This window comes from Leptidea sinapis, chromosome 40 (assembly GCF_905404315.1).
Source record: "Leptidea sinapis chromosome 40, ilLepSina1.1, whole genome shotgun sequence".
Classification (NCBI taxonomy): domain Eukaryota; kingdom Metazoa; phylum Arthropoda; class Insecta; order Lepidoptera; family Pieridae; genus Leptidea; species Leptidea sinapis.
In genome coordinates, this window is record NC_066304.1 from 939,237 (window position 1) to 963,236 (window position 24,000).

The 24,000-nt window shown below is 33.5% G+C and overlaps 1 protein-coding gene across 1 annotated transcript in view; it reads left to right on the forward strand.

Moving 5' to 3' along the window:
• Nucleotides 1–1,514: 1,514 nt before the first annotated feature.
• Nucleotides 1,515–24,000, forward strand: part of LOC126976365 (cell adhesion molecule Dscam2-like) — a 101,048-nt gene continuing 78,562 nt past the window's right edge. Inside the window, exon 1 of the mRNA XM_050824663.1 lies at nt 1,515–1,707. Within this exon, the coding sequence (XP_050680620.1) occupies nt 1,662–1,707 (46 nt within the window). The 5' untranslated portion in view covers nt 1,515–1,661. The remainder of the gene's footprint in view (nt 1,708–24,000) is intronic.

Genomic DNA, 24,000 nt, shown 5'->3' on the forward strand with positions numbered 1-24,000 from the left:
GTTTATTATTCAAACATATACCTAAGCTTAGCGTGTACCAGTACACTTCTACTCCATAAAAACTGTATTCATACCTCACATTCAAAATTTACGCTTGAGTTATAAAAATGACATTACTTTTTTATGAAAATAAGGTACGAGATGAGCAGGACGTTCAGCTGATGGTAATTGATACGCCCTGCCCATTACAATGCAGTACCACTCAGGATTTTTAAAAAACCCAATAATTCTGAGGAGCACTACAATTGCGCTCGTCACCTTGAAACATAAGATGTTAAGTCTCATTTGCCCACTAATTTCACTAGTTACGGCGCCCTTCGGACCGAAACACAATAATGCTTACACATTTCTGCTTCACGGCAGAAATAGATGCCGTTGTGGCACCCATAATCTAGCCGGCATCCTGTGCAAAGAAGTACTGGTAGGTACTTATTATACTTAAATTATTACACAACTTTAAGTTATTAAAGCGATAGAATCCGGACCGTCAATAGACACAGATATGTCTGAGCTTATTGCCTGAGCAAACATTCGCAACCAACAACAAAAGCGAATACAAGGACCTATACAGAGAAACATAAATTTCCTTAACAAGTAAATTGTAAGATAATAAAACCGTTCCGAATGTAAATGTTGAAGCGGTATGGAGAGCAAAACGGCAGCTTCTTACGAATACTTCGGGCGAGCGCTATAAAGATGATCTCTTAAAATGCTTGAGCCCTAGAGTATTGTAGCTGAGTGAAATCTGCACAAGGAGCGCCACTACTAAGGAATTAGTACTCGATTTTGATCACTTTACTTAGAAATTAAATATAAAAACGATAATATAATAGTGTACTTTATAGTGACCTCTACTAACAAAATGTCGTTTGATGCGCGTTCAGTTGGCATTCAGACACACAGCGTGCAACGCGAGGCGAAAAACGATAAAATTGCCGGATTGTTCCATATTGTAGTGTAAAAATCGAACAGTAGTTTAAACGGAAGCTCATTATCGATATTAGAAACCTCAATATGACGAAAGATGAAAAAAATTTGAGCTTCACTTCTAAATATGGGGAACCCCCAAAATTTATTGTTCACAGAATACATAATATATTTACCAAGTGTCTACAGTATAGTACCTATAGTTTTGGAAAAAAGTGATTCTGACATACACGGACAGACAGACAGACATGACGAATCTTTAAGTAATATCCCTAAAAATCACTCACCATTAGAATATAATATATAAAAATCGTATAATATATCGTAGTGATGCTGCAACATATTCCTCTTGAAAAAACACAACCGTAAATATATGTTTAACTTATTAACTTTAAAGAAATCCAGTCGAGTGCTATGTATAATACATTGATAGTCCATATTATCCAGTCTCTAATCATTAACATAAGAAAAACGTCAAAATCGAGTTTTAGAATAAAGGATAATGTGTTTTATAGGTGAGTTTGATATGAGTTTTCGTAGTAGGGCGCTGGCCGCTGGTAACAACCTTCAGTACGAACAAGGGGATGACGGGGACTAGACGTTCCTGGTTTCAAAAGAGCGGGAATTGAAAAAGTATGCGCGGAACTTTGAGATGTTTAACAATGTTAGTGAATTTGTGAAATGAAACATTACTACGTTTAATTTTATTAATTTTCGTGAGTGATCGAGCGAAAATGGATGTGAAATTTATGATGCTGTTTTTATTATTTCAATTTAACGGTAAGTGTCTGGAAAATATTTTTTTTTGTTTTATAATAAACTTAAGTTGCCTTTATGTTATAAGGGAGATATTATTCATTTAAAAAAAATTATTGGTTGTCTATTTAAATCAAGGTGATGCCTTTTTATAAATCACTTTAGCTGAAATTGAATACTAATTTAATAATTTTTATATTAATTAATAAAACTCGATATTTTCAAACTAATTTTTACAAAATTTAACTCAGGATTTATAAACATTTTATTCCTTCCAATTCTTGTTCTAGCGCCCAATAGCCAGTCTCACAATATAATTTTAATTCAAATGCTTGAATTTTTTTACCAAGAATAAAATTTAACAAACATTAATAATGCTGTATTTTCGAGAGACGAACTTTAAATATATCTCTTATAATAACATAAGGTGTGTAAAAAAAGGAAAATATAAGATAATTTTTTGAAGTAGGCGTTACTTTGCGGAAATCCATAATTATACAAATGTTTTGAGTACTCTTTAGTGTTAATTCCGCCAATATTTGTCTTTAAACAATTCGGCACGTGCCAGATTTTGGCGAGTCAACATGTCCTGAGGATGCCTCGTGTAGAGGCGAAACACGTGTCGAATTGTTTAAAGACAAATATTCGCGGAATCAACACTAAAGGAAACATTTGGATAAATATAAGATAAATATTTTTTCTAATATTTTAGCGTGACAGATTCTTTTTTATATTCCTCTTTTTTTGTTTGCACTCTCCAAGCTTAATTAATAAATTTTCAAATATGGCAATATTTTTTAAATACTTCTTTTAAGTCAATACTATTGTTGGTTGTGGCTTCATCTACAGGATATACTTTACCTGATACCGTTACAGATACCTGCTCAACCCCAATACATTACATATTAGGAATTGATTCCGCGAATATTTGTCTTTAAACAATTCGGCACGTGCCAGATTTTGGCGAGTCAACATGTCCTGAGGATGCCTCGTGTAGAGGCGAAACACGTGTCGAATTGTTTAAAGACAAATATTCGCGGAATCAACACTAAAGGAAACATTTGGATAAATATAAGATAAATATTTTTTCTAATATTTTAGCGTGACAGATTCTTTTTTATATTCCTCTTTTTTTGTTTGCACTCTCCAAGCTTAATTAATAAATTTTCAAATATGGCAATTTTTTTTAAATACTTCTTTTAAGTAAATACTATTGTTGGTTGTGGCTTCATCTACAGGATATACTTTACAGATACCGTTACAGATACCTGCTCAACCACAATACATTACATATTTGGAAATTGACTTGAGGTTGAGAGTTGAACAAGATATATCAATATTTATGATGTCACTCGAACGGTTGGCTCAGTGGAAGAGCGGTCGCAGGGAACGCGAGAGATCGAGGGTTCGAGTCCCGCATCGTTCATAAATTTTGTTTTCAAACTTATTTTGTGTCCATGTCGTCTGCCCTTATATAAAATGCCTATGATTTGGTATTACATCAAAATTTATTGGATAAACTTGAAAAATACGGTATAAGAGGCAATGCCCATAACTTGATTAAAAGTTACCTAAGAAGTCGGCAACAACGTACAGAAATATCAAGAATAGTTAAGTGTCGTAATAAATCCACAAAAATTGTCTACACTTCGGAATTTAGAGAAAATCAGAGTTGCGCCATTCCACAAGGTAGCATTATTGGCCCTTTGTTATTTCTATCATATATCAATGACCTCCCAGACTCTACAACTAATCAATGTGTGCTATTTGCCGATGACACCACATTAATTATTAAAGAAAAAGATATAATTACACTAAAAAATACAATTATTAATTCACTTAATGACATTACCAGATGGCTTAATAATAATAACTTAAACTTAAACATATTAAAAACTAAAATAATCCATTTTAATACTAACAGAGATTTAAATAATAATTTGAACATAAAATATAATGGTACAATGATTGAACACATAAATAATATTAAATTTCTTGGCGTAATAATTGATAAAAATCTTAAATGGAGAGAACATATTGAAGACATTTGTAATAAATTGGACAGGTTTATTTTTGCCATTAGGAGAATAAGACAGACAGTATCAGAACAAGCCGCGTGGTGTGCATACCACGGATATGTGTCATCCGTACTGTGCTATGGACTCATCATTTGGGGAAATTCTTCGGACGCAATTCGCGCTTTCAGAGTTCAAAAAAAATGTATTCGTGCAATATGCAATGCACACTGGATGGATAGCTGCAAGCCACTTTTTATCAAAAAGAAAATATTAACACTACCCTCTCTGTATATTCGGGATATGTGTATATTTGTACATAAACACCTGGAATATTTCACCAAAATGAAAGATCACTCTTCTAGGAACACTCGATACCCAAACAAATTACTTGTACCCAAATGTGAATTGACACTCTGCCAAGAAAATGTTCATTACATGGCGATAAAAATATATAATAAGTTACCCGACCATTTAAAAGACATGACATGTAATCAACTTAAGAACAAATTAACAACATGGCTAATAAAAAATTGTTTTTATTCAATAAATCTTATATCTTTAAATGAGCAATTCATATATATATATATATATATACATATATATATATATATATATATATAATTGGAATCTCGGAATCGGCTCCAACGATTTTCATAAAATTTAGTATATAGGGGGTTTCGGGGGCGATAAATCGATCTAGCTAGGTTTCAATTTAAAAAAATGTAGTTTTATCCATTTTAATGAGAAACAGCTACAATAACTTTAGAATACAAAGGTAAATTTCGACACTATATACAAGACTATAGTAGCTCAGATGGGACATTGGGTGATCCGGAAATCAGAAGACCCGGTTCGAATCCAGATGTCCTATTAGTTTTTTTTTTTTAAATTCAAGTTTGTACATTCTTAAAAATCCGAGCAAGGCTCGGTGGTCCGGATATTGACTATTTAAATTTAAGGAATTTTGACATATAAATTTGACGTGAATATTACTATTTTATTAGAATTAAAATTGTATTGTTAAGTATATAATACTTAATGGTTAGGTTCAATTTTGTATGAAATAAAATGTTATACAGCATATATTTGCATGCCTTGTAGGTAGAATAGACCGATTGTAAAACTGACCTTATTCGAATGCAAATAAAGGTTATTATTATTATTATTATTAAAAAAATAGATCCCATGCATTAAAGTCAGTATTTATGCACACTTTCGTTAACATACACTTGATCTGGAACACCAAGAAAATATTTAAAAGGCGGGTAATGACACAGTAGACATTCGAAGTTCATAACATAATAATCGCGTTCCTAATTTGAATTTGAAAGCAAATAATAAGCAAATTAGAATTTGGCCATAATACCACACTCTACTGTGGTAATACCGTAACACAATAATTCTTGTAACAATGTCTTTTATGAGATGAACAAGACGCTCACCTTATGCCAAGTGCGAGCGGCACTGCCTTGTCCAATACAATGCAGTGCCGCTCAGGATTATTAGTAGAACCCAAAATTTTTACCGGCATCGCAAAATCGGTGGTCACTTTGAGACAAAAATTAATATTCACGGCAGGAAAAGGTGCCGCTGTTAAAACCTATCTATCAGGCATTCTGTACCTCCCACTGGTAGAACAGAAATATAGAAGTTTTAAACTGATGTCCATTTCAGGCCGCAACAATTTTACAAATTCGAAATTTGAAAATGGGTGACAAATTTTAAGCTTGAACTTTATTTTTCAATTTATTTACTACTAGCTGACCCGACAGACGTTGTTCTATATATAATAAATAAAATAATGTTTTTATATGAAGTTGTCAATAATCAATATCATAAAATCAAAAATTACTTCGGAAAATATGCACCCTGCTGTCGTAATGAAATTGTTTCACAGCAGAACTGTCAAACCGTGCGTCAATAAATTCTCTCATAGGAATTATGTATGGACACATCAAAGGAAAAACAAATTTGTTGTTTTTATTTAATTTAGCAGCATTTGCCTATTTATTCATCTTTTAAACCTTCCCTAGAGTTTCACAAATAATTCAAGACCAAAATTAGGCAAATCGGTCCAGCCGTTCTCAAGTTTCAGCGAGACTAACGAACAGCAATTCATTTTTATATATATAGATTTATTTGTCAAAGACTGTAAACCTCTATAACGTATATTGTGTGTCATTCAAGCAGTAGGCTGTGTAGTATTTTTTAACGAATTTAACATAGATCCAATTAGATACCGCACTACCTAAGAACAATCACTCAATGGCATCTTTCAAATTTTGTAACATACGCTTAGTGTTATTTTACATTGAAATTAATATAATACAAAATACTTACTGATGATATGTGATCCCAGTGTCTTTCTTATTTCTTGTAGTAATATTTTTACAAAGTTTTACTACGCAACCCGGCATTTTAGTTTCAATTATTAGCAAAGTTTAACAGAACATGACGTGGCACGTCAACGTCACACATTGTTCGAGAGTAACTCGAGTAGGTACGCCCACGCGGGCGTAGTATTAGTTGCCGCACTTTGCGACTACGCCTGCGGTATCTAGTATCTAGCGGAGACCAATCCTCAATATAAGGAATTTAATGAATTTTTAATGTATTTGGTTTCGAAAAAGGGGGAAAGTTTTCGCTTCACGTATTATTTAGAAAAACTTAAGAATTTCCTTACAATCTCATGTTTTCATTTTTATGTTTCATTCAATTCACTTTTGTAAACCGTGGATGGCACGGGGTATTTCACGAGTTACAAAACCCTTATCTAGGTTACATCTCGCTAAAGAGCTTTTAAGAAGCTTTAAGAAAGCTATGCAACTTTCCATGTTATAAAAGATAGCTCTCCTTTTAATAGCTTTGACGAAATGGCTATTGAAGGTACGAAAGACTTGATATTTTTTTTTATGTCAATCAATCAAATATTCCTAATTCACTTAGGTTAAATAATTTATCAAAGTTTTATAATTTAACAATTACAATCATTTTCAAAACGTTGATGTTTAGTAATAAAAAGGGGGAATTGAAAAAGTATGCGCGGAACTTTGAGATGTTTAACAATGTTAGTGAATTTGTGAAATGAAACATTACTACGTTTAATTTTATTAATTTTCGTGAGTGATCGAGCGAAAATGGATGTGAAATTTATGGTGTTGTTTTTATTATTTCAATTTAACCGTAAGTGTCTGGAAAATATTTTTTTTTGTTTTATAATAAACTTAAGTTGCCTTTATGTTATAAGGGAGATATTATTCATTTAAAAAAAATTATTGGTTGTCTATTTAAATCAAGGTGATGCCTTTTTATAAATCACTTTAGCTGAAATTGAATACTAATTTAATAATTTTTATATTAATTAATAAAACTCGATATTTTCAAACTAATTTTTACAAAATTTAACTCAGGATTTATAAACATTTTATTCCTTCCAATTCTTGTTCTAGCGCCCAATAGCCAGTCTCACAATATAATTTTAATTCAAATGCTTGAATTTTTTACCAAGAATAAAATTTAACAAACATTAATAATGCTGTATTTTCGAGAGACGAACTTTAAATATATCTCTTATAATAACATAAGGTGTGTAAAAAAAGGAAAATATAAGATAATTTTTTGAAGTAGGCGTTACTTTGCGGAAATCCATAATTATACAAATGTTTTGAGTACTCTTTAGTGTTAATTCCGCCAATATTTGTCTTTAAACAATTCGGCACGTGCCAGATTTTGGCGAGTCAACATGTCCTGAGGATGCCTCGTGTAGAGGCGAAACACGTGTCGAATTGTTTAAAGACAAATATTCGCGGAATCAACACTAAAGGAAACATTTGGATAAATATAAGATAAATATTTTTTCTAATATTTTAGCGTGACAGATTCTTTTTTATATTCCTCTTTTTTTGTTTGCACTCTCCAAGCTTAATTAATAAATTTTCAAATATGGCAATATTTTTTAAATACTTCTTTTAAGTCAATACTATTGTTGGTTGTGGTTTCATCTACAGGATATACTTTACCTGATACCGTTACAGATACCTGCTCAACCCCAATACATTACATATTAGGAATTGATTCCGCGAATATTTGTCTTTAAACAATTCGGCACGTGCCAGATTTTGGCGAGTCAACATGTCCTGAGGATGCCTCGTGTAGAGGCGAAACACGTGTCGAATTGTTTAAAGACAAATATTCGCGGAATCAACACTAAAGGAAACATTTGGATAAATATAAGATAAATATTTTTTCTAATATTTTAGCGTGACAGATTCTTTTTTATATTCCTCTTTTTTTGTTTGCACTCTCCAAGCTTAATTAATAAATTTTCAAATATGGCAATTTTTTTTAAATACTTCTTTTAAGTAAATACTATTGTTGGTTGTGGCTTCATCTACAGGATATACTTTACAGATACCGTTACAGATACCTGCTCAACCACAATACATTACATATTTGGAAATTGACTTGAGGTTGAGAGTTGAACAAGATATATCAATATTTATGATGTCACTCGAACGGTTGGCTCAGTGGAAGAGCGGTCGCAGGGAACGCGAGAGATCGAGGGTTCGAGTCCCGCATCGTTCATAAATTTTGTTTTCAAACTTATTTTGTGTCCATGTCGTCTGCCCTTATATAAAATGCCTATGATTTGGTATTACATCAAAATTTATTGGATAAACTTGAAAAATACGGTATAAGAGGCAATGCCCATAACTTGATTAAAAGTTACCTAAGAAGTCGGCAACAACGTACAGAAATATCAAGAATAGTTAAGTGTCGTAATAAATCCACAAAAATTGTCTACACTTCGGAATTTAGAGAAAATCAGAGTTGCGCCATTCCACAAGGTAGCATTATTGGCCCTTTGTTATTTCTATCATATATCAATGACCTCCCAGACTCTACAACTAATCAATGTGTGCTATTTGCCGATGACACCACATTAATTATTAAAGAAAAAGATATAATTACACTAAAAAATACAATTATTAATTCACTTAATGACATTACCAGATGGCTTAATAATAATAACTTAAACTTAAACATATTAAAAACTAAAATAATCCATTTTAATACTAACAGAGATTTAAATAATAATTTGAACATAAAATATAATGGTACAATGATTGAACACATAAATAATATTAAATTTCTTGGCGTAATAATTGATAAAAATCTTAAACGGAGAGAACATATTGAAGACATTTGTAATAAATTGGACAGGTTTATTTTTGCCATTAGGAGAATAAGACAGACAGTATCAGAACAAGCCGCGTGGTGTGCATACCACGGATATGTGTCATCCATTCTGTGTTATGGGCTCATCATTTGAGAAATTCTTCGGACGCAATTCGCGCTTTCAGAGTTCTACCCAAATGTGAATTGACACTCTGCCAAGAAAATGTTCATTACATGGCGATAAAAATATATAATAAGTTACCCGACCATTTAAAAGACATGACATGTAATCAACTTAAGAACAAATTAACAACATGGCTAATAAAAAATTGTTTTTATTCAATAAATCTTATATCTTTAAATGAGCAATTCTTGTATATATATATATAATTGGAATCTCGGAATCGGCTCCAACGATTTTCATAAAATTTAGTATATAGGGGGTTTCGGGGGCGATAAATCGATCTAGCTAGGTTTCAATTTAAAAAAATGTAGTTTTATCCGTTTTAATGAGAAACAGCTACAATAACTTTAGAATACAAAGGTAAATTTCGACACTATATACAAGACTATAGTAGCTCAGATGGGACATTGGGTGATCCGGAAAGCAGAAGACCCTATTAGTTGTCCTATTAGTTTTTTTTTTTAAATTCAAGTTTGTACATTCTTAAAAATCCGAGCAAGGCTCGGTGGTCCGGATATTGACTATTTAAATTTAAGGAATTTTGACATATAAATTTGACGTGAATATTACTATTTTATTAGAATTAAAATTGTATTGTTAAGTATATAATACTTAATGGTTAGGTTCAATTTTGTATGAAATAAAATGTTATACAGCATATATTTGCATGCCTTGTAGGTAGAATAAGAGAAACGTAATATAAATAAAATAAGACCGACAGTAAAACTGACCTTATTCGAATGCAAATAAAGATTAATATTATTATTATAATAAAAAAATTGGTCCCATGCATTAAAGTCAGTATTTATGCACACTTTCGTTAACATACACTTGATCTGGAACACCAAGAAAATATTTAAAAGGCGGGTAATGACACAGTAGACATTCGAAGTTCATAACATAATAATCGCGTTCCTAATTTGAATTTAAAAGCAAATAATAAGCAAATTTGAATTTTGAATTTGGCCATAATACCTGTGGTAATACCGTAACACAATAATTATTATAACACTAGAAATAAGGGATTGCTTGTAACTAATTCTAGTAGGCTTCATAAGATACATAATAGCTTTAAGGGTAAATGTATACACTTCTACAATAAAGTCCCAGCCCCTGTTCAGGCATTATCTATAAATAAATTTAAATGTTTTATAAAAAAATGGCTCTGTCGTAAATCCTATTACTCCACTGCTGAATATCTAAATGATTGGACAGCCTGGGACTAGATTGTGATTATTTTATAGCGACTGTACAATATTGTATATTTTTATTGAAAAGAGCGCAAAAAAAAGAATGCTGGGAGAGTTTCTTGCGCCGCTTCTTCTCTCTCAGAGCGCCATTTGTTTCCGAAGCGGTAATAGTATCTAGTAGTATAAGAAATGACATCAAAAAGAATTCTAAAGGAATCAATTTTGAGAAAATAAATGCCTTTTATGCCTTTTTATGCCTTGTAATAATGTCTTTTATGAGATGAACAAGACGCTCACCTTATGCCAAGTGCCTTGTCCAATACAATGCAGTGCCGCTCAGGATTATAAATAGAACCCAAAATTTTTACCGGTATCGCAATTTCGGTGGTCACTTTGAGACAAAAATTTATATTCACGGCAGGAAAAGGCGCCGCTGTTAAAACCTATCTATCAGGCATTCTGTACCTCCCACTGGTAGAACAGAAATACAGAAGTTTTAAACTGATGTCCATTTCTGGCCGCAACAAACACTACTTACAAATTCGAAATTCGAAAATGGGTGACAATTTTTAAGTTTGAACTTTATTTTTAAATTTATTTACTACTAGCTGACCCGACAGACGTTGTTCTATATATAATAAATAAAATAATGTTTTTATATGAATTTGTCAATAATCAATATCATAAAATCAAAAATTACTTCGGAAAATATGCACCCTGCTGTCGTAATGAAATTGTTTCACAGCAGAACTGTCAAACCGTGCGTCAATAAATTCTCTCATAGGAATTATGTATGGACACATCAAAGGAAAAACAAATTTGTTGTTTTTATTTAATTTAGCAGCATTTTCCTATTTATTCACCTTTTAATCCTTCCCTAGAGTTTCACAAATAATTCAAGGCCAAAATTAGGCAAATCGGTCCAGCCGTTCTCAAGTTTTAGCGAGACTAACGAACAGCAATTCATTTTTATATATATAGATTTATTTGTCAAAGACTGTAAACCTCCATAATGTATATTGTGTGTCATTCAAGCAGTAGGCTGTGTAGTATTTTTTAATGAATTTAACATAGATCCAATTAGATACCGCACTACCTAAGAACAATCACTGAATGACATCTTTCAAATTTTGTAACATACGCTTAGTGTTATTTTACATTGAAATTAATATAATACAAAATACTTACTGATGATATGTGATCCCAGTGTCTTTCTTATTTCTTGTAGTAATATTTTTACAAAGTTTTACTACGCAACCCGGCATTTTAGTTTCAATTATTAGCAAAGTTTAACAGAACATGACGTGGCACGTCAACGTCACACATTGTTCGAGAGTAACTCGAGTAGGTACGCCCACGCGGGCGTAGTATTAGTTGCCGCACTTTGCGACTACGCCTGCGGTATCTAGTATCTAGCGGAGACCAATCCTCAATATAAGGAATTTAATGAATTTTTAATGTATTTGGTTTCGAAAAAGGGGGAAAGTTTTCGCTTCACGTATTATTTAGAAAAACTTAAGAATTTCCTTACAATCTCATGTTTTCATTTTTATGTTTCATTCAATTCACTTTTGTAAACCGTGGATGGCACGGGGTATTTCACGAGTTACAAAACCCTTATCTAGGTTACATCTCGCTAAAGAGCTTTTAAGAAGCTTTAAGAAAGCTATGCAACTTTCCATGTTATAAAAGATAGCTCTCCTTTTAATAGCTTTGACGAAATGGCTATTGAAGGTACGAAAGACTTGATAATTTTTTTTATGTCAATAAATCAAATATCCCTAAACTTAGGTTAAATAATTTATCAAAGTTTTATAATTTAACAATTACAATCATTTTCAAAACGTTGATGTTTAGTAATAAAAAGGATTGTGAAAGTTTTATAAAATAATAAAATTAATAATAATTATAAAATAATAGGGGGTTTCCTATATGCTTGAAGGACCTTGTCTTATTGGTTCGGGGAAATTGCAGCCGGTAATTGTGTCCACATTTCAGTGGACAGCCTGTGTGAGTGACTAGAACACATGAGTTTTATTTATGACAATAAGGGACAAGACGAGCAGGACGTTCAGCTGATGGTAATTGATGAGCCGTGCCCATTACAATGCAGTGCCACTCAGGATTCTTGAAATTCTTAAAAATTCTAAGCGGCACTACAATTGCGCTCGTCACCTTGAGACGTAAGATGTTAAGTCTCATTTGCCCAGTAATTTGACTAGCTACGGCACCCTTCAGACCGAAACACAGTAATGCTTACACATTACTGCTTCACGGCAGAAATAGGCGCCGTTTTGTTTTGTTACCCATAATCTAGTGCAAAGGAGCCTCCAACTGGTATATATATATATAATAGGGAGTTTCCTCTATGCTTGAGGGTCCTTGAATCTTATTGGTTCGGGGAAATTGCAGCCGGTAATTGCGTACACATTTCGGTGGACAGCCTGTGTGAGTGACCAGAACGCAGCAGTTCCCGAGGAAAGGCGTTTCAAGTCTGCAATTCTGCCTATGTGCTTCGCCTTTACCCCAGCAATTACTCTTATGAGGGACCTGGAGTTGTGACTGTAGTGATTTAAGTTCGCTGGTTTTTTCGTCATAGACAGGTGCCAGTAACAATTAACTTAAGTAACAATTTGCTTAATATAGACGGAAGGATTGTTATTTTGATGGTATTCCTGATTTTGGAATTATAACAAATTATATGCGGAAGATAATTTGTTTAAAAACAAACCATTAATTGGACGACATTACGATCTATTGAAATATCTTAACGATCGCATATTAAATGCGGCCATAAGCCACTATAAACCACATAGAAATTTTGATTTCTTAATGTGTGCGTTAGTGGTTTAATATTCAAAATAATAAGGAGCTCAAGAGTCGCTGACTTTTTACGACTTGACAATCAAAATTGGTCAAAGTAACAAGAGATTCTGCTGTGTCCCCTTTGTTTGTTCTTTTGTCTCACACGCTTAATTCGTCTTTACGTTAGTATGTTGTAAGTGAACTGAACTGAAGTAAGTTAGTATGTGTGCTCTAAACCTCTGTCGCTTATACACAAAAGTTCAGTAACTCGACGTATGACAATCCGTGAGGGCTGTACTTTGTAAAGAATGTTTCATTTTAATTAACCCAATACATTTCCGAAATACTGCCAGTAAAGATTTATTTCTGACAACGTCCTTGACACACTAGAAAGAAGAGTGGGTACCTTTAAGAAACTGGTATTTAACAAGTTGCATAAAATAATTACGTAATCTTTGACTTATATTGTTATATAATGTGGATAAGTATTAATATGTATATTTGTATGATTCTATGTATATGTATAAAAATATATATATGTATGTATTTTAAAACCTTTCTGAAGTGATTTTAGTGAATTTGTTTCTCCAACACAAATAAGTAATTTGTGGATAGCGTAGTTGATTATACATGTATTTATATTATAATAATTGTAATTATTAAGTAAGATGTCACGTGTAATTGTTTGTTGTAAATAAAAAAAAAATATACTTGCGTTATTTTCTCTTATTTAGTCGCACTGTCGCCTGTAAAAAACTGTTATGTGATTCTCCCTCCCCCATTGACGACGGATGAGGTTCGCCCCCTCCAGCCTTAAAAGCCTAACGTAATTAATGGAGTAGGAAAACCTTTTACAAAAAAATACTGGTGTGAAATACATATAAAAGAGGGCACTTAAATTAAAAAAATATATTTTTACTCGATAAAAATTGAAGTGGTGCCAAGTTATACATAAAAATAACGCCATTCAATAGTAATATTGATCTTTATATTTAAATATAATTTATTCTTTATAACTTTTTATGAAATATTTAATATTTAAAACGTTAATAACTATTTTGAACACCACCCATTTATTGGATGCACCACCTTACAACCTAATTTGTTTTGTATATTACCTACAGCCATTGTTCAAACTATATTGATTGAAATGAGTGGCCGTTGAGTTTCTTGTATTTTCTTCTAACGGCCTCAACTTTTCCGAACAAATGGTAAATTCAGTAATTTAAAAGAAAATATATATTATAGTGACGATTCAAATGCGCTTAGTTTAAATCTAAATGAATAAAGTTTGAATAAAACACTGTTAAATTATTAAAACGCATGTTATTGTATCTGAGTTTTTACATTAGATTTTTGCGTAAAACTTACTTTTTTATTATTAGTTTAGTTAACCTGACGTTTCTAGCACTTTCCAGATCACGTTTTCAGGGGGACTTACAATTACATGCGTTTTAAACCTTTACAAAGTGTTTTATTTAAATGTGTAACACTCGCGTTAATCAAAGAAAATACTAGATTCAAGTTTATTTGACTTTGACTTTATGTAATATAACCACGGGCTAGTAAAAAAATAAGGACTCCGTGTTACCTTACATAACAGTGTAGCACCAAAACATGCCGATTAACGTGTAAATATATAGCCCCACGCATACACTTACACTACTACAGGCCGATAGGCGGCCATTATGTCATCGTCTGTGACAGATCAGATTGGGTCTCAATAAAATATTTTAAGAATGCCGTCGTGCGTTGTGAAATAGTGTAAAAACGATACTATATAAGTATTAGTGGCCATATATGATTATTTAAGGAAGAAAAAATTGTGTAACTAGTATCCCCCGTAACCGCACACACACTAGCATAACTGTGCTTCACTTGCTAGTATCAGTCCTTATTTTACTCATCCGTGAATATACCTAATGTAATGTTAATACGAAATATAATATTGGTTGGGAGCACATATACCAACATCAAAATGTTGCAAAGTTTTTACTTAGATCATTTATACGTCACAGATAGACTATGACAGCTCTGAAAACGTCGAAAAAATTGAGTTTATAATAAGGTTAATAAGAATTACAGGTAGAACTAACCTTCTCAATCTAGACATATTATCAAAGTTTATATTTTTTTTATAAGTATAAAAGTATTATTGCAATCTTATTCATTTTCTAAAATAAATTTACGTAAATTACTTGTTATAATAAGAGCTCTACAGTGCTGTTTTCACAAAAGTTTCTTTCACGTAGAACCAAACTCTTTAGTTTCTACAATGAGCTTTCTTGTGCTGTGTTTCTTACAACAAGTGAGAATCATTAATATGTTAGTTATATTATTGAAGTGATAACTTCTTATGGGAGGGTAAACCGCTTCGTAACGTAACGCGTTACGGCGCCAGTCTGTCTGTTTCCTCTCTCACTCTAATCAATTGTTACTTTTTATAGGATTTAACAATGATATCAATAATGAACATACAAAATTTAAATATCAATTTAGATTAGTTTAATTTATCACTTTTGTCGGGCTTCCTTAGACGCACACGTCTTTTAAGGCCAATGGCAAAAAACGGAACCCTTATGGCCGTTCCCAATATACTATCTACAGAAAGAGATAAATTACTACCTTCTACTGTCAGTAATTAGCTGTCAATAATCTGAAGCTGTCACAATATACCCGATGTGTCATTCGTTTCGCCTTATATTGGGACGCGTAAATTGCAATTTCTAAAAAAACTTCTATTGCTGGTAAGCTATACGTCGTCCCCTTGACGGCAGACAGCGTGGACGGATAAGGTGAGTTACCGTCGATAAGTTTATTAGGACAGAAAAGTCAACGATAGTAACGATTTTTATCTCAAGTAGGCCACAACCGGAGATAGACTGAATATTGGGAACGGCCGTTATACATTCGTCATGTCTGCCTGTCTGTCCGTCCGTATGTCACAGCCACTATTTTCCGAAATTTTAAGAACTATACTGTTGAAACTTGGTAAGTAGATGTGTTCTGTAAACCACATAAACATTTTTATACAAAAATAGAAAAAAAAAACGATAAATTTTGGGATTTCCCCATACTTAAAACTGAAACTCGAGTTTTTTTTTCCATTAAACCCATACGTGTGTGGTCTTATCTATGGATAGGTCTTTAAAATGATAAATGGTTTTGTAATATAATTTTTTTCTAAACTGAATATTTTGCGCGAGAGACAGTTCCAAAGTGGTAAAATGTGTGATTCCCCTGTAACTTTTAAGATAACAGAATGATAAAACTAAAAAAAATATATGTATGTACATCACATTCCACTGAAAATTGGTTTGAACGAAATCTAGTAAGTAGTGTTTTTTAATACGCCATAAATCATATTGTCAATAACCTAATTGAAAAAAAAGATACTATTATTAAAACTTCGATTTAGTTACAACGAACTACATACCCACACAGAACTTTTTTATTCTGTTACTTGCTGCTACGGATCCGTTCATGGGCGAGTCCGACTCGCACTTGGCCGCTTTTTTATGGAAGAGGAGGCTAAAAATGACCCGTATGTATGCTCAAACTCTCTTGTAAATCCTGAGGAATCACAAGATCATTATCGAGCTTATAAAACGTCGAAAAATATATTAAAACGGTTTTTTCAAGGGAGGAATGACCTCGATCGTTATTTTTCGATTATATTTTGTGTAAATTTATATTAAGATTGTATTCGTATAAGATATATAATATATCATTGTTCTTATTTTATTTTGTGGCTTAATTTAATTGAATAACATGTCATTTTCGCCTATAATTGAGGCATCACTTACCATATGAATGTTATTTTTTTTGTATTATACTGTGTTTATATTAGTGTATACCTTGTTGGCGGAATTTAATAAATAAATAAAAATAAATAAAAACCAAAAGCACGCAACGTTTTATGATTATTTATCCTCCCACCAGTGGCTGCTCCTTTGCACACGATGCCGGCTAGATTATGGGTACCACAAAGGCCTATTTGTGCCGTGAAGCAGTAATGTGTAAGCAATAGTGTGTTTCGGTCTGAAGGGCGCCGTAGCTAGTTAAATTACTGGGCAAATGAGACTTAACATCTTATGTCTCAAGGTGACGAGCGCAACTGTTGACTACAACCCCAAAAATTCTGAATGGCACTAGCCATTCAGGGCGTATCAATAACCATCAGCTGAACGTCCTGCTCGTCTTGTCCCTCATTTTCATAAAAAATAATAATAATTTTATGCAAAATCTCAAAGCGCAGTACCATTTTCATAAATACGGAAGGCGTGAGAAACAAAGTTTACGTACAAATTACAAAGCTAAATTGTTATAACTTCAACAATTATGCAAAACGTAGCGTCTTGAGTTTGTGTTATCTATGTAAAGCTTTTCATAAAGTTTATTATTATTATTACTTGTACAATATATTTCTTGACTCAAATAAATAATTTTATTATAATTATACTAACGCCAGCTTTGCTATAAAATATCGGTTTGTTGTTCCCTTAGGATCCATCTATAAATTACATCACACAAATTTTAAGAATTTTCACCAGTGGCTCCTTTGCACAGGATGCCAGCTAGATTATTGGTACCACAACGGCGCCTATTTCTGCCGTGAAGTAGTAATGTCTAAGCATTACTTTGTTTCGGTCTGAAGGGCGTCGTAGCTAGTGAAATTATTGGGCAAATGAGACTTAACACCTTATGTCTCAAGGTGACGAGCGTAGTTGTAGTGCCGCTCAAAATTTTTGGGGTTCTTCAAGAATCCTGAGCGGCACAGCAATGTAATGGGCAGGGCGTATCAATTACCATCAGCTGAACGTCCGGTTCGTCTCGTCCCTTATAAATCCTTCATAAAAAAAAAGGATTTTAACCCCCTCCCCGTGCTTGTCATAGGATTTTGAAAACCCTCCCCTACCGTGACGTCACATTTTTTACAATTTTATTTTAATAGTAGCTGACCCGGCAAACGTTGTTTTGCCATATAAAGTATAATTCACGCGATAGTTTTATAAGTAATAAAATATTGCCTATATTATAGCCTGTACATCATTTTGTTCTATTGTCAATAGTTTTTGCAGCGCACGCAAAAATAGGTTTTCGATTTTACACCTTGTGTTACAAAATAGCAATTTTATTACGGATCCCTAATTTTGGAAAAAAAAACATAGCCTATCGCCTTCCTCGATAAATGGACTACCCAACACTGAAAGAATCATTCAAATCGGACCAGTAGTACCAGAGATTAGCGCGTTCAAAAGAAACAAACAAACAAACAAACACTGCAGCTTTATAATATTAGTATAGATAAATAATAAAATGAATATGGCTATTTTCTAAATTATTCCATAGATCGGACAGCGAGCTGTTACTCGCCAACAACTAACACGAATCATAATATATTGGATGCAGCGACCTACAAAATAGTTTGTTACGTATATTACAGCCACTGTAAAATATTCTATATGATTGAAAAGAATGGCCGTTGAGTTTCTTTTATATTCTTTGCATGAGCTCAATTTTTTCCGTACACATTATGCTAGATTCAGTAATTTAAAAGAAATACTTGTTGTGACGATTCAAAAGCGCTTAGTTTAATTGAATAAAGATAATTTGACTTTGACAACTTAAGCCTACATAAGCCTTACTTATAAAAAAAGATAGAGATAGAATGATATTTCTTTAAATTTTGACATGTGACGTCATAAAGCTGTTCCTCCGCCCTCTCCCTTTGTCACACAATGTCAAATTTGGTTAGTGACCCCCCCCCCCCCCCCCCCCAAATCTAAACATAAATAAAGCTGTCATTTACAACAGTAAGACTACAAATATATATTATGACAAAAACAGTTCCATAAATTAATTACTATTTCATTCTTTTTTAGTTTACAATAGACAATAATATAAAACCTAAAGTGAAAATTACAACAAATAAAAAAAAACAAAAGTATATAAGTTAGTCCGCCTGTACTTATAAAGTTCTTCTAATGATAATAATTCATAATAATAATAATTCATGAATACCTAAACGTCAAAGTACCTATGCTGAAATTGAACTAATACATATCTGAACAAACTAAGGCTTTATTTCTGTAAATACAGACAGAGTGAAGCCGTTAAAAGTTTCTTAATTACAGTTAGCAGGTAACTTTATCAAGTACTGCTAGGTTCTGCCAAGTTGGGCATCCTTAGCAATAATTTTGAAGTTACGTTGTGATAAAGCTATGGCGAGTTATATAACTGACTGTCTCGCTTCAAGACTGTTCCATAGATAGCTATCTATGGAAATATAAATATAGACTATGGAGGTCCATAGTCTATATTTATAGCCGCATAATATATAGAGTCTGGCTAACGAAAGTTGGAACTGGAATTCAGCCTAGCGAAACTCTCTAATAAAAATAGATTCATTCGATTGTATGAAACGTGCAGTCATTGACAGGATGATGGCTATAATCTTGTAAAAAACGGAGATAGCCGAAATCCACTACATTTTAAGCAACTGTACCTACGCTTTACTCGTTGTCGCCAATCGCCATAGTGTAATTACTATTATTTCAAACTTATGTCAAATTACTGCACGTTTCATAGTAAACTAAATTTAAATTTTACATAGGCAGTCCCCCCTCTTATTACGTAGTATTTACATCCTCTTTGTGGGAATTATTTGTAAACTTTTGACTTGGCACCTCTAATACAATGTCAATGAATTGAATTTGACAAACAATATCGCAATTGTTTAGTATGACCATTTAGTTTTGATACTTTGTTAAAGTACGTGCGTATTATTATTATTGTATGTCTTTTTACTATAAAACTGTTTTATTTATTTTGACTCATATCATAATTCTGTTTCAAGTAAGTATAATTAATTTAATTAATTATGGGAATATGTTTATTTAAAAAAAGTGTGTGCGTGTAATCTTTACGCACGTTTGAAGTAAAACTTAATTATAATTAACTTTAGGCATAATTATTTTTTGCTTATCTGAAAGCTCATAGACAATATATGTTATTTTAGTTTGGCCTTGTTTGTCCCACCTATTCTAGGACGTCCAGTATATAACAAATATTCTTAAAAAGTTCAAAGACAAGAAGATTTAATTTATACCATTAAATATATACTTACATTAATTAAAGCCGTGTTATTAATAAATAATTGAATAAAAATAATTAAATTATTAATATCACACATATCAATATAACGTTATATTGAATATTAACGAAGCTCTATGGGCTCTTTTGCCTGCCAATAGACGAAGAAAAATTACCGAATGTCGCAAACGTCAGACTGAGAACTTTTATTTACTATTTATTATTTATTACAAAGTAGTCATAAATGAACAAAGACACTTGGGGATTTTCAGTAAATATTACTGAGTAATTTGAAACAATTTTTTAAACCATTAAATTATAATGGTTAAAAATTGTTTCAATTGACTTTTTTCTGCCGGAAGTACTGACGTTACTTCCGTCAGAAAAATATTCTGAGTTACCCCCAAGTCACGCCTAACGAAGATTTACATATAAAAAAAATATCTTGACATATAACGCACACTGAATTGTGTTTATTGCATAAATAAAAATATATTGATATATTACTGCGCCTTAACCTTTTAAAGATATGTAGCTCGCAACTTTTTTAAAATGAAAATGATTTAATTTTAATTTTCAAATGTAAAAGTAACGGGTGCACGACATAAAAACGAATTTCAAAGTACCGATTTTCATAATTCATGATTCAAAATTAGTAATATAACAACTCACAGAAGCATCTAATAGTTGTCGTAATAATAAGCTATAGTTCATTGGTAATCCGGTATCTAGTTTGTTTGTTGTATCTAGTTCCGCTACGCTCAGCGGAGATCAATGTTTAATCTATAATTTTGGATAAGATATCCTCGCAAGACGTCGCAAATGAGTAACCAGGCTAAATATCAAGTCAATCGGGTATTTATACATAAATAATATAAATGAAATTGTTTGTTAAGTTAAAATAAAAATTGTTCTTAAAGAAAATGTTATTTTGAAGTGATTTCCCGCTATTTAGGTACTATAGATTATATGTATAAATAAATTTAATTTATAACATTTATGGATGGTGTTATAATATTACAATTAATAGATTTTTACTAACTACTGATAGTTACACGGCATTCCCCTAATTATTACGAAAGCTGCCAAACTTGACAGACGCTGGCATGACTCGACAAAGTTACTAGCAGCTGTAATTAAGAAACTTTTAACAGCTTGACTATATCTGCATTTTATCCTTTGGTATAGAAATATGCTTCTACTCCGGGCTTAATAAGTTTTGTATTGCTTATCTCCAGCATACTTTGTCGTATATTAAAGAACGAAGTATCGTTTGTTCTCTTGTGCGTCTTCAAATGTTGTTGTGAATTGCTCAGTCAGGGCTGAAATAATTTAATAATTGATATTAGTGTTTTCTTAAATTAAAAATAATAATATATTATTTTATCTGTTTCTTCCATTTTTTAATAGCTCCTACTCCACAGCTGAATATCTAAGTGATCGGAAAGCCTGGGACTAGATTATTATTGTTTTATAGCGATGGAAATTACTGTACAATATAATATATTTTTGTTGAAAAGAGCGCAATAAAAAAATAATGCTGGGAGAGTTTCTTGCGCCGCTTCTTCTCTCTCAGAGCGCCATTTGTTTCCGAAGCGGTAGTAGTATCTAGTATATTAGAAATGACATCAAAAAGAATCAATTTTGAGAAAATAAATGCCTTTTTTGCCTTTTTATGCCAAATAGTCGGTGGTTCAACTGGCGATGTGCGACAAGGCATTGTCTACCTGAAGAAGGATCTTACTGCGAAGTAGTTTCTACCGACTTTTTCTATGACAAGTGGCAAACAATTGTAAATGTACCATTCTGCAGTTACTGAATTTTGATTCTCTAAAACAATTGTCTCGTAATGAGCTGTCCTTCCGAAAAATGTGGCCATCATAATTTTTTCTTTACTTTTTTGTTTCTTTCTTTTTTTTCTTCCTATAGTTGGCTACTCCTCGGTGGAAAACACCCACTGAGCAGTTTGTCGTTTCGGGATTATTGTAGTAAATCCAGCTTTTGTCACCCATATGTATGTCGAACTCAGCATTTGAATCACTTCCGTTAAATCTTTATACCATTTCAATACATCAATCAACGCGACTAATGGCCGTTTTCACTAACGTATCTCTAGTTATGGATAAATTGCTATCACCGTTTAATGACAAGATCTTATCTATCCATACTTACGTCCAATATACTTTAGCCCAATGCTTTATGTCGAAAGGTTGTTGAAATGTAAGTAAGTGTAAAAGGATAGATTTTTCTAAAGGATAGATAAGTTATTGCAACGGCCGTTAATGTTCATGGTGCATTTGGTGCACTTGATAGATGAGTAGCCTATTCTTTTTTTTATGGAAAACGAGCGTACGGGTCACCTGGTGTTAAGTGATCACCGCCGCCCACATTTTCTTGCAACACTAGAGGAATCACAGGAGCGTTGCCGGCCTTGAAGGATGGTGTACGCGCTTTTTTGAAGGTACCCATGTCGTATCGTCCCGGAAACACCGCACAAGGAAGTTCATTCCACAGCTTTGTAGTACGTGGAAGAAAGCTCCTTGAAAACCGCACACGGAGGACCGCCACACATCCAGATGGTGGGGATGATATCCTAACTTGTGGCGTATCGTACGAAGGTGGAATTCGGCGGCAGGAATCAGGTGAAACAGCTCTTTGGAACACTCTCCATGATAAATGCGGTTGAGCACACACAATGAAGCGAAGTCTCTACGCAACGCCAAGTGATCCAGCTGTTCACAGAGCGCAGGGTCCCCGACAATTCGAGCTGCTCTGCGTTGCACGTGGTGATATGGATCGAGCTGATACTGAGGTGCGCCAGACCAGATATAACAGCAATACTCCATATGTGGCTGGACCTGCGCTTTGTACAGCGCTAGAATGTGTTCACTGGCTTGGGATTCGAGCATAGACCGTCGATAACGACCTGAATGCTGCGCCCAGTGAGGAAGCTGGAGGTCCACTTGCATAAGCTCTCGGGAAGCCCAAATGATGGAAGTTTTGCGAGAAGCACCTTATGCCATACACGATAAAAGGCCTTCGCTATATCCAGGCTAGCTGCCAGGCCTTCCCCATTGCTTTCGATAGCCGCCGCCATATGTGTTAAGTATACCAGAAGATCACCTGCCGATAGACCATGGTGAAAGCCGTACTGTTGGTCGTTGATCAACTGGTGACCCTTTAGATATACCTAGAGCTGGCGCATTAATTATGCTCTCCATGATTTTTTAGTTTACCGGATCCGAACTGTCTCCTTTTTTTGGATCGGATGGACAAGGGCTGACTTCCATGAGTCAGGGACTACGCCTTTTGTACATGAGTGCCAGAATAAACGCGTTAGCGCCGGCGTTAACTCAGGGGCACACGAAATAGCATCCGGCTCACTCGACTTGCTGACGTCCATCGAGAACAGCTCGCCTAACAGTTTTCTGTCTAAACTGTACTTCAGACATAGAGCTCTGACACAGCGGTATGGTCCGCGGTGTTTTTCCGTTGTCATCAAGAGTCGGGTTGGAGGCAAAAAGAGCGCACAGGAGATCGGGTTTCTCTTGTGCCGTATGGGTCAGGGTGTCATTCCTCATGTGCAACGGCAGCAGGGACGGCTGGTTGAAATTACCAAGAGCAGCTTTCGACAACGACCAGAACTTGCGTGTTCCAGTCGGGTAACACGAAAGCTGCTCGCCGATTTTGGCGACGTGAATCGATTTCGGCGACGTGCATCGATGTCACACGGGCGATTTCACCGCTTAAAAAATCTGGAAACACGGTTATATTTCCTCTTCAGAACTTTGCAGTTTAGATCCTAAGTTCGATACGCCTGTTTTTTGCAGTCAGGTGCTGCTGTAAC